This window comes from Misgurnus anguillicaudatus, chromosome 20 (assembly GCF_027580225.2).
Source record: "Misgurnus anguillicaudatus chromosome 20, ASM2758022v2, whole genome shotgun sequence".
Lineage (NCBI taxonomy): Eukaryota > Metazoa > Chordata > Actinopteri > Cypriniformes > Cobitidae > Misgurnus > Misgurnus anguillicaudatus.
The window spans coordinates 24,825,826-24,844,446 of record NC_073356.2 but is presented as its reverse complement, the minus strand read 5'-3'; the positions used below and the strand labels follow the sequence as shown (position 1 = coordinate 24,844,446).

Below are 18,621 nucleotides of genomic sequence, written 5' to 3'. Positions count from 1 at the left end.
TCATCCTACAAAATGTTAAGAGTATTCAGTGAAAAAATACCCTAATATCTTCATATTGACTGAGTAAAGTCAATTCAAAGATTTAAATCAATAAATAAAATCAAACTTTCATGATCCTAATATCATAACTGGATTATGAGACTTTAGCCTGGATGTCACAAATAGGGTCATGACATATAGATTTATTATTAGACAAACCAAGTCTGATTGTGGTCTAGCTTTGCAGTACCTGTGAGCAGTATTTGGATTTGGAGACGACCTGCAGAAGCTTCATGACTGGCTGAGACTGGGACACCAGAGGTGATGTGGCATGAATGATAGCAGTAAACTCTTGACCTGGGCTGATCCCTACAACAGCAAGTAAATAGAGAGCCATATAATAAATACGTTTTGATAAATGTCTATGTTTGAAAGTGTACCTTAATAATATTCCTTTAAATTGATCAAAATGTACAGTATACAGTCAACAACAATGCATCCCAGAATGCAATGTGCTCAAATTTGCACTTCCAATAAACCAGAAACAACATTAGCTGTGCATTTTACCATCTCATTCCTGACACATCACTTTTTGTAAGGGTATAGTTTTTTTTGTCATGTTTCGGGCCATTTTTGTGGGGACCTCGAGCCGGGATTCAAACTTAGGTTGCCAAAAGTGCATGTGTATCATATGTCGGAGCACTGCTCACTATTGACTCTGACCCTGACACATCATTTATTCAAACTACAAAACGTTAAGACATATTTAGCTAATACTGAGAATATCGTAACATTACTTAAACATTAACCAAAAAACATGTTGTCCATACTGTGTACTTTAAAAAGAGTATATAAGTATATACTGCATAAAGTATGCTAGCAATCTATTCAAAACTATAGGTTCTATCCTATTCTGTGTATACCATACGTGACTTACTAGTACTGACTTGCATATACACAATGACATTTCAGATCATATGCTTACCAAGGTTTAAGTAATAGAAGGGATAGTGGGCCAGGTGTGTAGAGTACTCGGGCAGAACCAGCAGCCCACCAGGTAAGGAATTCCACATTAATTTATTTCTGGAGATGTGGGAATACACTCTGTCCTTTATGATCTAAACACATGTAGGCAACAGTGTTAAGTGTATTACCAAACATGATTTGATATATAATCAAATATAGTACATTCAACAACAGACATCCTCTCCATTAAAGGGGACATATCATGAAAATCTGACTTTTTCCATGTTTAAGTGCTATAATTGGGTCCCCAGTGCTTCTATCAATCTAGAAAATGTGAAAAAGATCAACCCAGTACCTTAGTTTTGGTAAACCATTCTCTGCAAGCATGTGAAAAAATAGGTCACTGAAATTTGGCTCCCCTTGCGATGTCAGAAGGGGATAATACCGCCCTGTAATCTGAACTATCCAACCACGGCACTGTCATTTGATGCAGAGATCAGCTCATTTGCATTTTAAAGGACACACCTACATGCCATAATAAATTATCTATATGGTATTTTGAGCTAAAACTTCACATACTTACTATGGGAACACCAAAGATTTATTTATTTATTTATTTATAGATGATTTATCTTAAAAAAGTCTTGTGAAATGACTCCTTAAACAAACGGTGGCCTAGTTTCCGGTCTGGGGGGCGATAACACCCAATTGATCAATAATAGCAATTACAACCCCCACCAATATTCAAACAATGATTAATAAAAACATATATGTACAGAATGACACTTTAAACCAAATCTATGCCCCTGTTGTTCATTGTTTATCAATAAGGGGTCTGGGTTCCCACTAGGAGACCTCAAGATGATTTTTAAATTGGTACAAAATAATCATTTAAATAAGATAAAGCAATTAAAATATATTGTCTAATTATGCCAAGCTTTGTAAAATTATAATAGGTAGGCATATATGTAAGGCAACCCAATCAGCTTTCAAGAGACTCATTTTCACCTGACCTGAGCAGTTCTGCTTATGGCCAGCAGGGGGAGTATGTAAGTCATAACTGCTGGCAAAATCGATATTTCTTTAGCAATTAACCTCGGGTCAGAGGGCTAAGTTTGCGCTAATGATGTATGACATTCTGTGCTTCTTTAATTTCCCCGGACAGACCTTCCTTTCTGTCAGACACGCCACAGTATACACATGTAAGATGTCAAAGCCTCACCTCCAGTGTGGTGAGTACAATCTTATCCACTGAGGAGAAATACGCCTCCCAGAGCATCTGTGTGCGCTGCCTCAGCGCGAGCACTCTGTCAATGCCCACAGCACGCGCTGTCGACGGCACCTGAGGGAAAAAAGTGACATTAAAACTCACCTGAGGTAAACTAATATACATATGATTACTCCAAACTTGGATTAAAACAAACCAGTGTTTCCGAAACTTTTGTACTATTACCTCTCTCTGGTCTCACACGTAGCATATATTTAGGTTACATTATGTATAGTCTGTTTATATTAACACCATTAAACACTTTTAAATGAAACATGTTATTTCAGGAAATAACAGGAATTTTGAATAAAAGACTCACAGTTTTATCACAGTGTTATCCAGTTTATGCGGAGCCCTTTCGGTGACACCAAGAACCGCGAGAACAATTAAAAAACATAGCTTTTGAATCGCTCTCGCAGTACTTTGATGTCATAACGCGATCGGTCTGCGCAGAGCCGCACGATGTCGAACAAAGTTTGGCTGCGTCCAACTAACAACACTAGCGGTCTTTGCACTTGACCGCTTGAATACTTACATGACGTATTTCCTGTATTTTGACCAAATGTTCTAGTAGGCGTGAAGATCCCAAGCGTGCATGTAAAAATTATTCACCCGATGGTACACAGCAAGTGTTAAAATGTCAATCCAGGTAGTGTCAGCAATTGGCACCAAGACGTATTCATTTTTTATTTAGGCTACTTAAAATATGCATTTTTTAAGGTTTTCTTTAAATAAAATGAACACATAAACAAATGAATAAATAAATTAACATTTAAAGATTATCTACACTTATCCGGAATTTTCAGACGCAGAATTCTTTACACCTGTAAAAAACTTTTGCATGTAGCTTTATTTAAGTTTATTGTTTATGTAGAAGTCCCTGAATAAACAACACCATTAATGTTATTTTAATGTTATAAATCAGTTACAGATCTTTTACAAAATACATAACAATGTTTGCACCATGAAACACTTTCCTTTACTACCAAAATATGTAAAATCCATTTATTAGCTTACAATTAAAAGTTTCCACGACATCTCGCGAGATTTGACCAAAAGTCTCATGATTTACACCCTGAACATGATGCATGACGGGATACGCTTAGCCTTGAATACCGGTATTCGAGAAAGTGTGGGTTTAAGTGTGCTTTAAGGGCACTGCACTTTGCCAGTTTTAAGACATGGGACAGTCTTGCGCACTTACTTCCTGTTGCATGCACGCGCTCTCAAGTGGCCAAGACCGCAAGTGTGGTTATTTGGACGCAGCCTTTGATTAGTGTTTAGTATACAAATGTATTTGATTGTGATATGCTGCAATTGGCCAAAAATTAAACATTTAAGAGAACTTTGTAACATTTATTAATGATAACAAACATCCGATATAACATTTTAATTTTTATATCTATATGTACATATACAATTCAATTTTTTGGAAAATCAAACTAAGATGTTTCTTATTTAACACCTTCTTTCTTCATTACGTTCCCTTTGCAGGAAAAAAAAAAAATTTTTAGAGGAAGAGTTGTTACCTGTAACAACAGTCTCTCGTCGCCCTCGATGACAGCCTGGTTCCATTGGATGACTTCAGAGAAAGGTAACTCCCAGCCATTACTGAGTAACACTGGGATACAGGCGGCCTGTGAGACACCCCAGGCAAAAGAGACAGAAAATGCATCATGTACTATAATTAGCAAACCACAATCAATCGATCTAATGGAAAAAACCCATAAAAAACAGACCAGCTGTACACCGTATGCACTGAAGTATATACATAGTGCTTTAAAATTTTCCCTTCAGGCAAGGTCATAAGACAGAATATAGTGTGTGTGATGATAAAAACCTTGTTTAGATGTACACAAAGTCTCAGAGGAGGCCTGTGTGAATGTATGAATCCAGACGGACAGATGTGTTAATTACTCCCATCTCTTCACATTTGGTGGTGTTGGTAGGAAGAGAGCGACGGTCCATGATTTATTGAAGTGAAGTTTGATGCTCGCTTTCCCTCTTGTTTGCTATTCCGTTTTTGATGTTGCTCTATTTTTTCTTCCTTATTCCTTGTTTGCCTTTTTCATCTTGTTTTCGTCATTCAGTTTCGTATTCTGGTCTACAGTGAGTTTTTTAATTAAATCACAAGAGAGTGCGATCATAAGAAGGGGCCGAGATCAAACACACCCCCTCTAGCAGTGTGCAGCCTGGCTTTCATCCTGAACAGGCGTTAGAGGACACATGGGCGGACGGCAACAAATTGCTTCAGGTGACTGATTTTTACCTTTGCCTGTTGTGCCCACAGAGATCCAGGAGTTTGCCTTTGTTTTGAGCACTTAAGAGCTGCTTGACTAGTACCTTGGGCACTGATACAATTTTTTTGGTTGCTTTTTTTTGCACCGAGTGAGTGGAAATTTGCAGGGGATGTTGTATTATATTCATGTTTAGGCTAGGCTTGATAATATTGCTATTCTTTATGTTAAATGTGATTTATTTCTTCTAACTTTAATATCAAGTAGTTCAACTAGTGTACTAGTTGAAAGGGAGGCTGGTGTGAGATTAGACAGGGGGTCAGGGGATGTTCCAAGACTTTCCACAGCTATAGCTATAATTGCCAGTTCTTTCTGTGGCTTTGGCTGCCTCAAAAGAAAAGAGATCTAGGGCTTATATGAAAAAGCATGGAGGCACAGAAAGACAGAAGAGTCGACTCAAAAGAAGAAAAAGAGCCAGGGAGGGCGGAGAGACCAGTGTGAGGGCCGAGCTGGCTGCCAAACCCACCGTTTTGTGGATTTATCCATTCAGCACGGCTCGGCAGTCGAGGACACCCTCGGCGAGCTTCCGGCCCTTTCACACACTCCACCGGGACGTCCAAGAATATATGTGCCTGGGAAGTTTTACCACTTAATAGCTAACGTGCTGTTTATCTGGGAGAGACCTGACTGTTTTCATAATTCGCAGTCAAACCTTTCTTGCGTCGGTTCGTTGAAGCGTACATGGCTGTTTGGACTTGTGGTTCAGAATGGGGTCACAGAAGGTCTTACCTGCAAAGACTCTAGGAAACGGAACGATCCCAAGCGCCGGCCACGAGGAACGAGGCAGAAGGTGGAGTTATGGAGCAGCTCTTGATAATCAAATCTAGGCAGAAAAATAGAAAGAAACAAAGTGAAGTGAAATCTAGCAAAAGTCCTTGCAAAGCACCAACAGGGAGATGAGTGCCAAATTATTGGAGTCAGATTTAATCCCTGATTTAGTCCCTTGTACACGAGTACAAAAGCATTTAGTTGACCATTTAAGGTAAATATCTTATGTTATGAGAAAAATATCATTGGGGCAGTACCCTTTAAAAAAGGTCCTAATATGTACCATTTAGGTACAAATATGTAACTTTGAACTCCCAATATGTACATTTTAAGTACTAATATGCACTCTTTGGGTACAAAGGTGTACCTTTTTGAAAGGGTACTGTCCCAGTGAACTTTTTATCTTTATTTATGAGAGTGTAGCGATTAATCGTGACTAATTGTTTGCAGAATAAAAGTTTTTGATTACATTACAGGGCTCAACACAAATAATTTTTTATACTGGCCAGGTCAGTCCACTGGTTCAGGTTTTCACTTGCCCTGCCAAAATTTTCACTGGCCCCAATAAAAATTTTTTTAGTGTCACATATTTAAAAATAATAATTCAAAAGTCAAATATAATTGAATACATATATTACAGACATGTTCCAACGAAAAAAGGCTCCTGACTTTTCTGCTTTACCTGAATAAATGTCCGCTTTCAAGATGTTAAATAATATACATTGATGAAAATATATTTTAGTGACTGAGGGTGAAGCACTGGCCCAATTGGGTAAGTGACAATACTTTTTACTGGCCTGAACATCTCTCACGCTTGCCCCGGGCCACCGGGCAGTCCTTTATGTTGAGCTCTGCATTATATATGTGTGTGTACTGTGTATAATAATTATGTAAAAATAAATACACCCACATGCATTTATCATTATAAAGAAAAAAAAAATTATACATTAGGTATTCATATTTATATATACAGTAATAGAAATTATATATAATTATAAAAACAAATTATACACGTGTAAATATTTCCTAAATGTTTATGTGCATGTGTGTATGCAGATTTATTATCCACAGTTCACATATATATATATATGATGTAAACAAAAACTTTTATTTTGCAAATCGATTAGTCGCGATTAATTGCTGTGCAGCCCTTATTTTTCGAAAATTCTTTCCTGTCACAGTAATACGAAGACTATTTAAGCATAACATTCAATGGGCTGTGCTAAAGTTTGAGCTAGTACACGAACTCTCACATATTGTGCTGTTTGTTTGCGTGGGCAATATGAGTTCAAATCTGGCTTGCAACATTTCCTGATCATTTCCTGTCCATTTTCTTTCTGTTGTATCAAAAGAAAGAGCCAATAATATTAAAAAATACAGCCAATTACAGCACTGAGAAAAGCCCATTTAAGGAGAACATCAGAGGTCTTTGAGATCCACACAGGCACAGTCATTCTCATATGGGGGGGGGGGGGGGGGTGTTGCGTTTTGATCTGAGCGAGCCATCGTCTTTGCCTCAAGCTGTTGTCCCTGGCAACCATTTAGAGTTTCTAAGAATACATTGAATCCAAACGCTTTGTGTGATTGCCACCTCTGGATGATATGTGAGGGTGAAGGTGAGAACAAACCGCGGTTGACCCAGTGTGTGTTAATGAGTATGGAAATTATTGTATAGCAGATCTGCTTCCAGATAAATGTTCTGTCAGAGGCAGCGAGTGCTGAGCTGCCATCTGCCTTGTATAGAAAGTTCAGCAAAACATTGAAAAACATTTTATTAATACAGACTAACATGCTTGTTATTAATTGGTTGCGGAAAGTCACGGTAAAGGAGAAAGCAATCCCACAATGCACTGCTGCAAGCTAAGTTAACAAAATGCTTTCCAAGATGTGAGATAAAAAAGCAATGGAAATATGCACTCCTAATTCACTGAATAGCAAAAATAGAATAATTCAATCTGATAAAAAATATTTAGTCGTTCACTCAATATTTTGGTATGTGCTTTGTTTTATTTATGCATAGAGTATTGCAGTATTAGTTTGGCAGCATGTTTACACCAAACTATACAATATTATTATTGTGAGTCTCACACATCTCCTTTTCTGCAGAGTTGCTTTCTATAGATCAACCCTCACCTCCCCAAAAGTCCAAATTAGTCACTCATTATGTTTCCTTGCAAAAAAGATACTGTCTTTAAAGGGATAGTTCACCCAAAAATGAAAATTACAACATGATTTAATCACGCTTTATAATGGTAATAAATGTCCATCCATCCTTCAAAGAAGTAATCCACACAGCTCCAGGAGGGTAACAAAGGGCTTCTAAGGGCAATCAATGCGATTTTGAAAGAAAAATATCAATATTTAAAGGGACACTCCACTTTTTTTGAAAATATGCTAATTTTCCAGCTCCCCTTGAGTTAAACATTTGATTTTTACAGTTTTGGAATCCATTCAGCTGATTTCCGGGTCTGGCACTACCACTTGTAGCATAGCTTAGCATAATCTATTGAATCTGATTAGACCATTAGCATCACGCTCAAAAATAACATGGCCAGGAACTACACTCTCATTCTGGCGCAACAATCAAGGACTTTCCTGCCGTAACATGGCTGCAGGAGGCGCAATAATATTACGCAGCAGCCGAAAATAGTCCCTTAGTATCTTTCAATAGCAGAGGACTTTTTCGGGCAGTGCGTAATATCAGCATCCTTGATTTATCAGCGTGATAAAAACTACAGTAAATGACAGAAATCAGTTTGGAAAAATGATAATTGAAGTGTAATTAAATTTTTTTGTTGGTCTCATATCCCATTGAATAACATGGGGAGGCGGGGTTTATGACCTATACTGGGACCAGTCACTGGGGGGCGATCGAGACATTTTGGCTTCACTTTTCAGGGCTTGTGCGGCACGCTTGGCTAAAAGTGGTAGTGCCAGACCTGGAGTTCAGCTGAATGGATACCAAAACGGTAAGAATCAAATGTTTAACTCTAGGGGAGCTGGAAAATGAGCATATTTTCAAAAAAAGTGAAGTGTCCCTTTAAAACTTTATAAAGTATAATAACTAGCTTCAAGTAACGACCGATGTGCCTTCACCAGAGAGTGTGTTTCTAGCGTATGATGTAGGATGAATGTGCATCAGCCATTACCAGAAGCTAGTTTTAGATTGTAAAGTTTTAAATGTAGATATTTTTCTAACAAAATCACATTGATTGCGTTAGAAGGCCTTTATTAACCCCCAGAAGGCGTGTTACTTCTGTGAAGGATGGATGGACTTTCTTGGGTTTCAAATCAAAAGCACCATTTACTACTTTTATAAAGCTTGGAACAGCCAGGACATTTTCTAATATAACTCCAATTGTGTTTGAGTGATAAAAGGAAATCATAAACATTGAGAATGGCTTAAGGGTGATTAAATCATGGGGTATTTTTTATCATTGCGTGAACTATCCATTTAACAGTAGACATTAGACAGTGTGGCAGCTTTCCGTGTTTCAAAAGAATAACAATAATCGCGGTGGTGACTGCAAATGCAGGTGTAGCACTTCTACAATTTGTTTAAACTGTTGTGGTTTGTAATACTTGAGAAACTGTTTATTTCACCATCCAGCTTTGTATATTCTCATTTTCAACAAGTCGCACAAATGCTCTCCGCCTTGCCAATAAACGTCTCATCACCGCATAAACATTTGTTGCCTCTGATTGCACTGCTGGAACTGTGTGTGTCTTTAAATGCCCACTAGCTGTTTACTAAAGATCATCTGAACCTCATTTTGCTTGGCTCCGAGTCGTCCCTGGATGTTTAAAACCGTTACAACCCTGAAAGAACCCAATGTAGCCCAGCAGAAGCAGTCCATGGTGCCTGGCCCTGACCGAAACCTCTAAAAGAAGTGCAAACAGGTTCGTATGAAAGCACCTCTATCTCCATTTAGCAGGAGGCTTGTTTTTTTACCGGACAACCAGTGAAAGGTAAACAGAGCTACCATTCGTTTTTTTTCTGTTTTGCCACTCCCTGAAGAATTTTGATAATTAATCCACAGTTTCTCTCTGCCTATCTACGAATGTTAATTCATACCAAATACACTTTTTTTACAAATAAATTAAGATTACATAGCGTGCTCAGACTGATCTCACGGAGAGTCATGTTATAATCATGCAAAATTTAATTAATTTATTCGTGTTCATGACACGAAATTCAGTTTTTTTCGTGCCTTGAGCACGAATGTCTTTTTCATGTCACTCGCACAAATTTCTATAAATAGTTTTTCGTGTCCGTTGCACAACTTACTTTTTCGTTTCATTTTATGTATTGTTTTCTCATTATTTTTACCTATTTTCTTACCATTGTCGCTTGGGGTTGGAATCACCTTCTGTTACATTTTTAGACATCCTTACCCAAATCCCACCTCTAACCTCATCTCCAGGCGAGAATAGTTGTAAAAGCGGAAAAAAAACATGTAAAAACAAGTACATAAAAGTACATCCTAACCCAAACCCCAAATCTAACCCCAACCCCAAGCGAAAATGATTTAAAAAGAAAAAAACAATACATAAAATGACACGAAAAAGAAAGTCGTGCCATGGACACAAGAAACTATTTATAGAAATTCGTGTCACGAATAAAGACATTCGTGCTCAAGGCACGAAAAAATGCAGAATTTCGTGCCATGGACACAAATAAATTAATCAAATTTTGCACGACTTTCCGTGAGATCAATGTTGGCGTATGCTAGCATTCCTTTAATAATACAGTTCAACTTTCTATTGCAGTTTTACCTACAAAGTAGAAAACATAACTAATGATGAACGAAGTCAATTGGAATTTAGAAAGATTGAATATGTGAAAACTATAAATAACATTATCGTCCGTTGGTGTGGACGCTAATAGTTATCGTTATAGTACTGTGAACAGGCCCTTAGAGAGACAGTACTTCTCCACCAGCCAGACCAGTAACAAAAGCACACAAACCAACAAAAGCCAGTCTGATCTACTATGCAGGGTAGACCTTCTGATAGTGATAACAGTCCTTCATGTGGCGCTTAATGTGGGGTTGTTTACCCTGCAATCATCGGGGCTCTCTGTGCACTCAGACCTTGTTAGAGACCACAGATTGTTAGGAGAAGCTCTAATCTGCTCTCCTGTTTACTACCTGTTAAGTGAACTGCTCTTTATGAGCTAATGCATCAGTCATCTCTGGCTGTGTGAAAGAGAAATATATGGGAAAACTCAATATGTGTTTTGTAACACAGACGTGTGGATGTGTACGTGTGCAGTAGTAGTGTTCCCACTCTGAGTTTATTTCTTTTGTGTCCTCCAGTGTATTTTAATGAAGTCATTTACTTGTGAATAGCGGAACAAATAAATCATTTAACAGCGTTTTTTGTCTCAAGGTGCCAATAAATGGCAGTTTTATTTATGTTTCTGTGTCTTACTAATGCTCATGGGGCAACAATCAGCTCTGCTTTTTCTATGCATTGACCTCTTTGTACATGCTCTTTTTAATGTATATTCTAGTTATATTTGGCTATAGCCTATATGAGGTACTCAGATGTAAAAGCTGCTAAACTCCACCTGCATCAAAAATGAGATAATGATATTATCTGAATGCTTTTGGGACGTAGTATACGTTCATCAAATCCGTTTAATTCTTGCCTCACACACCAAAATCACTAGTGTTAAATGTACACTGCTGGTATTTATATGAGTACCACTAGACTTGGTGATACCCATATATACACCAACAGTGTACATTTAACACTGTTGATTTTGCTATGCAGGCCTTTTTGTTGGCATAATCCGCTAAACACCACGTCGATTTTTCCTCAAAAGTGCATTGAAGATGAAATGACTGTGGATCACATTCAAACTTGGGTCCCTTGTGTGTACTTGGACCTGAATACAACCCAAATTGTATTTTGGGCAGCCACATGCATCACAGAGCCACCTAATATGTGGTTCAGATTCTTCATTTTTACATTCTGAATTCTTATTTCATCATTTGAAATTATCTTCAGTGATTCTGCAACTATCTGTCTTGTCCAAAGAAGTGGATTTTTTAAAAGTAGAGGTTTTTGCCAAAAAAGCTTACATGCACTGCGAGGGTTTTGCAGCAAAAGGCAGTTAAATACTAATGAAATGACTAAAGTGAAATTATTTTGTGAAAATTACACATTTCAATTACTGACTAAAACCTTTTTATTGCCATTAAACTGAAACTTACTGAACCTAAACATAAAAGGCTGAGAAAAATGCTTATTCACAATGTATTAAAGGAAGTCTATTTTAACAAAAAACAATTCTCAATTGTCTTTTACTTAATTTAATTGTTCACCCAATATGGAAATTCTCTCATAATTTACTCTCTTACCCTCATATTGTCACAGATATATATTATTTCCTTTTGTCTGTTCAACACAAACAAATTGTTTTATATTAAAGAGCACCAATTGTCCGATTCATGATTTTACATTTCCTTTGACATGTAAGTGTATATTAGTACATGTTAACGATATGCAAAAGGTACAAACCCCAAAGTAAACGATGATGCAAGTTGAGCCCAATTAATTTTCGTGCGTAAGCTCTATGCCGTAGCTACGCCGTAGGTTATCCGTAGCCTGTGCATAGCTCTGCGTAGCCTGTGGTTACGACTATGCCATCGTGGTTACGCCGTAGGACAGGAGTGGGGAACCCTGGGTCCTGGAGGGCCACTGTCCTGCAGAGTTTAGTTCCAACCCTAATCAGACACACCTGAATTTCATTTCCAAGTAATCCTGAAGACTTTAATTAGATTTTTCAGGTGTGTTTGATTAAGGTGGGAACTAAACTCTGCAGGACAGTGGCCCTCCAGGACCAGGGTTCCCCACCCCTGCCGTAGGACCTACGCACAACTATGATGAACCCTTTATCGTCTCCAAAGTAAATTTCTTTATTTGGACTACAACGAACACACAGATTGTAGGCAACAGTTTACTTCTGGGATTGTTGATGTAGACAAGACCGACATTATCATAATTCCTCCTGCTTTGGACCCGCAGCCTGTAAGTTAACTCCTGTTAGCATTGCATTGTGAGCAAATCTTTCAAACATGGTAAAGAGCGTCACATTTCCAGCTGACATCAGAGGTATTCAGACCAATCACAACGTACAGATTAGCTGGCCAATCAGGGACGCAGCGCTTTTCAAATCTAGCTTTGTACAAAATCTGTGCATTTCAGGAAGAGAGTAAAATCTGGAGCTATAAAAATGTACGGTATGTGTAAAATAAAGTGTTTAAACCATGCAAACATTATGTTATACCAAATACACAAAATAACGTTGTTTTGTTAGCAATGAAATAGGTGCACTTTAAAATGCTGTCATGTTATCTTTTTATATGGGAGCCAACAAAGCACCAAAAAGCACAAACATCCATCATTATACTAATCGAAATGACTCAAGTGGCTTAATATATGTCTTCAGAAGCAAAGCACAGTGTGAGAGAAAAGAGCTTATTTAGCGATCAATATGTCGCGTATCCATGGAAACATACAGATCAGTGTCGTAAGTTTAAATATACAATGTTGAATCTAAGTGGTTTGTCTTATGAAAAAACATGCATATCTATTCACATACATCAGATATGGGATAATGGTAAATAAATTAAATGTTCATATTCAGGTAAACTATTCCTTATTTTGCCATGTTTAAATCCCAGTCTGCATCTTAAATACTGAAAGCGGTAAATTTTTTAATTATGGGTGAACTGTTTCTTAAATAGTCTTTAAATTTTAAATCCCATATAGGGTTACTGGTAATAACTCCAGATGCTGCTAAATGAGGTTGTTTTTTTTCTAACACTCCTATAAAGGCTCTGATAATGAAGCAATATCCACAATGGCCTGCGGGGTCTCTGCATCTGTGTGTGCGCGCGTTTTTGAGTGCCCCTGCTAAGTAAACTCAGGCACATGATACACTCGGTTAAGAATAGATGCCTGCAGGTGAATGTCTGTTGTTATCTGTGTTTATATACGTCAGACGCAGCATGTGTCTGCACGTTTGTGTGCGCATGCACAGATGTATGCTCACGACTGCGTGGCCTGGAGACACCTCCCAGCTGCGCTTCCGATATCTGTCCTCTCCAGCGGGGAATGTGTGTGAAATATTTAAGATGTAATTTCTTAGAAGAAAAAATATTTGTGAGTGCTGTCACAGACAGGATCCACTGTTCCTCCATCTTTCTTACTCTTTTTTTGGCTTCAATGTCAATGTCACCTCAGTGTTTCCTTATTTTCAATGTCTTCCTCGTCTCTCTCTCTCTCTCTCTGTGTCATTGAGAGCAGCGAGAGGGCAGCTGTTGTGCTCTCTGTGTATCAGAGCTGCTGAACATTCCCCGGCTGCTCAGCTGTCATCAGTGGCTGTACACCGGAGATCTCCGTCTGTTTGTGTGAGTGTGTAAGAACCAGTGTGTGAATGAGTGTGATTGAAAGAGAGGCTGTTTGAGCTGAAAGTGGTGAGTGTGAAAGATAGCATTCATACTGGTTAATGTTGTATAGCAGATCTGAATATGGATTCATGTGAATTTATACACTGTATTCTCCTACAGTGTGCATTTATTAAGGCTGCCAAAGGGAATTATGTAGGAGTGAGTATGTTTAATTTGGTAAACATATGAAGAAATTGCACATACAAATTCAAAGTCAGAAATTAGATGAATTTTCAAAGGTTTTCACAGCCATTAAAGGATTAGTCCATTTTCTTAAAAAAAAAATCCAGATAATTTACTCACCACCATGTCATCCAAAATGTTGATGTCTTTCTGTGTTCGGTCGGGAAGAGGTTGTGTTTTTTGAGGAGAACATTCCAGGATTTTTCTCATTTTAATGGACTTAAATGGACCCCGGCACGTGGCAGTTTTGATGCAGTTTAGAATTGCAGTTTCAAAGGACTCTAAACGATCACAAACGAGGCATAAGGATCTTATCTTGTGAAACGATTGTCATTTTTCTAGGGCTGTCAATAGATTAAAAAAATTAATCTAGATTAATCGCATGATTTCATGAGTTAACTGCGATTAATCGCAAATTAATCGCACATTTTTATCCATTCTAAATTTGCCCTAATTTAACACTTTTCAGGTTTTTAATATTCTAATCATATATACATATATAGATGCTTTATGCAAATGTATGTTAACAACAGCCTGTTTACATTTTAACATAATCACCGGTCATTGTTTTGTATATGAATTTTCTTTTCAGAAGATTTTTCTTTCTCCATTTTTGTTTGCTGCTGCATCATTTGTGACCTGTGCTGGCAAGTTGAGTCGGAATTAGCAAATTAAAAAAAAATAGTTGTTCATATTTTGACATTCTCTATTAAAACATAGAACTATGCATGATTTGTTGAAATATAACAAAATATGACAGAACTACACGTGTTTGAAGTTGAAAGAGTCAAATTACCACAAAAATTTCCACATCCATACATTATATTACCACATCAATACCTTAAAATCACTGGTAAAACTAATAGATTTAGCACACACAAAGCAAAAACGTCATCAATGTATGTTCAACTTTTTTTCCTTTTGTTTGATTGACATTGAGACAGACTGCTTAAAATCTAAGTGATCTAATATAATGTTACACATCAGATAGTTTTACCCAATGGTTAACCAAACATTTACTTAAAACATAACAGATTATAGAGCCTACCTGCGTGAATTCTTATCAAAACAGATATTTGTAAAACTGTAATTTTGTGTAGATGTCTATATATCCGGGTCGCGCACTCGCGCGTCTGTGTGCACGCGCTTCAGATATCAGTCAGTCAGCGTGAGGGGATCGCTTTTGAGTCTTGTCGCTCTTAATAACTCTTTAACATTAATCAGGTACCGAACTTTATCTCTCTTAATGACTCTTTTAACATCAAGCAAGTCCTGCAGTCTATTTTCTAAGTCATGCATAAAAGCGAAACCAAAATGAACTGAGACGCATTTTTGTATTAGATTAAGCATTAGGACGGTAACGTTACACCTCTCAGACGTATAAATAAAGATCATATCAGATGTCCAACGAGCATTTAGAGCATTGGATTTGGTAGACGATTTGCTTATTGTTCTTATTTCTATGAAAACCTTTTACTCATTTAGAGAGAGTCACATTTGTCTGCGTCTCTGTTCATTCAACTATGGGCTGGACCAAGGGTCAAACAGAAATTGCGCGTTGCGTTAATCTCCGTTAAAAAAATTAGTGGCGTTAAAATGAATTATGCGTTAACGCGTTATTAACGCGTTAATTTTGACAGCCCTACATTTTTCACATGAAAAATAAAAAATATGCACTTTTAAACCACAACTTATCGTCTATCTCCGGTCATGTTACGCGCCAGCGCGACCTCACGTAATTGCGCAATGACGTCGAAAGGTCATGTGTTACATATATGAAACGCACATTTGCGGACCATTTTAAACAACAAACTGACACAAAGACATTAATTAGTATCATTCGACATACAACAACGTCGAAACGGTCCTCTTTCTCCACACTTAAAAACACTGGGACGTAGTTTCGCATACGTCATCCGTGACCTCTTGACGTGATGATGTATTGCGTGAGGTTGCACTGGAGTTGTGGTTTAAAAGTGCATATTTTTCTGACAATTGTTTCGCTAGATAAGACCGTTATGCCTCGTTTGGGATCGTTTAGAGTCCTTTAAAACTCCAGTAAAAACAGCAGTTTTAAACTACATTCAGAGGTGGAAAAAGCTAAGCTGCTATCGAATCACAACACGCTAAACAAACTACACAATCAGAAATTGATACGTATTTCTGAAAGAGGGACTTCATAGAGCAAGGAAGACATCAGCCTGTTTTGAGGACAGTGAAAACAGCGCTATACAGATAAATAACCGTTTTTTTTTTTTTACGTAAAACATGAACACATGTTATATTGCGTACTGTAAACACAATCAAAGCTTCAAAAACACAGAAAGAATGGGACCTTTAAGCAGCATAAATGAAAAAAGTTTACACTTCTTGTATTAAATCTAGTATCTGTGAAAATCCTTCTCTCCAGTGAGCTGTTATCATTAGATTGTGACTAAATCACTGAATCAGTGAAATAAAGATGAGTCAAATTTTGACCTATTTACAATGCATTCAGTCTGTACACTTTTTTTAGTATGTGTTTCCTAGGAACCAAACCCACAAACTTTGCATCACTAACCCAATTCTCTACTAATTTAGCTACAGGAACATTCCTTACACAAAACACTGCATGACTTCAGCAGACTTATATTTAATACACAATAGATTATATTGTGTGTGAGTTGTATGGACTACTTTTTGTTCAGAATATATTCTATAAGTATGCATGTTCAGCACAGACACACATGGACAATACCGTAAGTCTTTTGCTTTCTGAGTAGCTCATGATCAGATCGGAAACACTTGCACTGTAAAAAATGTCTGTAGAAATTACAGTGTTACTGGCAGCTGGTTGCCAGTAACTTACTGTAGATTTTACATTTATGTTATTTACTGGCAACAGTTTGTTCAGAGTTAAATGAACATGAAACATTTTCAGTCTTAATCTTCTACAGTAAGCTACTGGCAACCAGCTGCATAATTACAGCTAATTTTTTAGTTAAAATTACGGAAAAATAGATATTGTTTAATTATGCATATTAAAATAGTTCCTTTTCAATCTTTCATGTTAGTCCTGTGTAATATGAAACAAAGAAGTTGAGGCTATTTATAGTATTTAACTCTGACATACGGGCTTCATACTATAGTCACCGGGTGCCCACAGGCATCATGTTGGAGACCACCGATCTGCACAGATGATTGATCCCCTTTATTTTTCAAAAAGCAAAGAAAATCCTGTTTTCCACAATTAAACCCACCGAGTGAAGAGCAACAGATAGCTGTGGTGTAAATGTGTGCTAACAGCTGATAACAGATGAAGGTGTTAGCAGTCGCAGCTAATGTGACTGCGCTCAGTGTGGCAGCATTGGTGCATGACTCATAAAGCAGGCAGGGTGAAAGGTGTGTGTTCGCAGAGGGCTCCGACTGGGACGCCAGCCAAAGTCGCCTGTGTGTACGGGTGCACGAGAGAGAGAGTGACAGACAAAACGAAGAACAGAGAGGCTTATCATGCTGTTGTGCAGTGAAAAAGAACCTCATATGTACAATCAGATTAAAGATCTGGGCTGGACACAAACCCGCACACACAAACACAATGTTCAAGGTTTTCTGAAGCAGAAACAGAGATTACAGAGAAAAAAGAGATAGAAGAGCTAGAACATTGAAATATTTGAAGAACCACAACAGAGAGAGAGAGAGAGAGAGAGAGAGAGAGAGAGAGAGAGAGAGAGAGAGAGAGAGAGAGAGAGAGAGTGTATATCAATGTATTTGTCTATGTTACAGATTTTTTTTGATTACAGCATTTTTTTGCAATGAGGTTTGGACCAGTTCACTGTTTTTCCTCTTTTCCACACTCTCTTCTTCTCTCATCGTAATATTTCCTATATTATAGAGCCTACAGTTTCCTCCATATATTAGCACAAAAACGGCTAAATTGCTCTGTTTGCTATGGAGTCAAGAAAACAAAAGAGAACAAAATTATATGAGAGATATCAGTTGCGGCTCGTGACTGCTCATCCGAGGGGCACAAATTCAAAATATGTGTTTGAAGTGTCATGTGTGTTGCTAGTGTTTTCAAAATATGTGTTTGTTGCGTCATGTGAAATATGTCCATCACGTGTTTTGTTAAAATAAGTGCCTGCTGCACACGCGTCAAAACCGCAAGACACTCCCTTAACAGTAAATTCTGATTACACATGAGATTATGCGAGTATCCGGCAAACCCTTTAAACGCGTCTGCAGCAGGCACTTATTTTGACAAGACACATGATGCACATAGGATCACTCGACGTGCCGAACAAATATATTGAAATTACGAAACCACACACATGATGGGCTACATACATGTTATGACGAACTTTGCATCAAGTGCCCTCGAAAAAAGAAGTCAACGGCCGCCACTGTAAGATATGATACAGAAAAGCACAGAATGTCACATTTTATTCATGAAAGGTTGTTGTTCTTAGTGGGTAAACCATTTATGTGTTCATAATCAAATGTTAATAAAAATGTAATATCTGTACTTTTGCCTCATATTCATCTTACAAATTTCTTGACTCCACAGCAAACAGAGAAATTGAAGAGTTTAGTTCCAAAACGCAATAAATCCATTTGGACTAATTTTACTGAAGATTTATTATAAAAACGGATTATTTTTTTCCGCAAAATGCGGAATCTATTGAATCAATATATAAATGTGCATTCATCTTTGCCATGTTCA

At 37.6% G+C, this 18,621-nt stretch overlaps 1 protein-coding gene across 1 annotated transcript in view; it reads right to left on the bottom strand.

Annotated features, from left to right (window-relative positions):
• LOC129454464 (exostosin-1c) overlaps positions 1–18,621 on the bottom strand; it is a 71,316-nt gene that overhangs the window by 4,189 nt on the left and 48,506 nt on the right. Inside the window, exons 3-7 of the mRNA XM_055218996.2 lie at positions 5,239–5,332; positions 3,742–3,849; positions 2,168–2,287; positions 965–1,097; positions 230–348 (exon numbers count right to left, since the gene is read on the bottom strand). Of these exons, the coding sequence (XP_055074971.1) occupies positions 230–348; positions 965–1,097; positions 2,168–2,287; positions 3,742–3,849; positions 5,239–5,332 (574 nt within the window). The remainder of the gene's footprint in view (positions 1–229; positions 349–964; positions 1,098–2,167; positions 2,288–3,741; positions 3,850–5,238; positions 5,333–18,621) is intronic.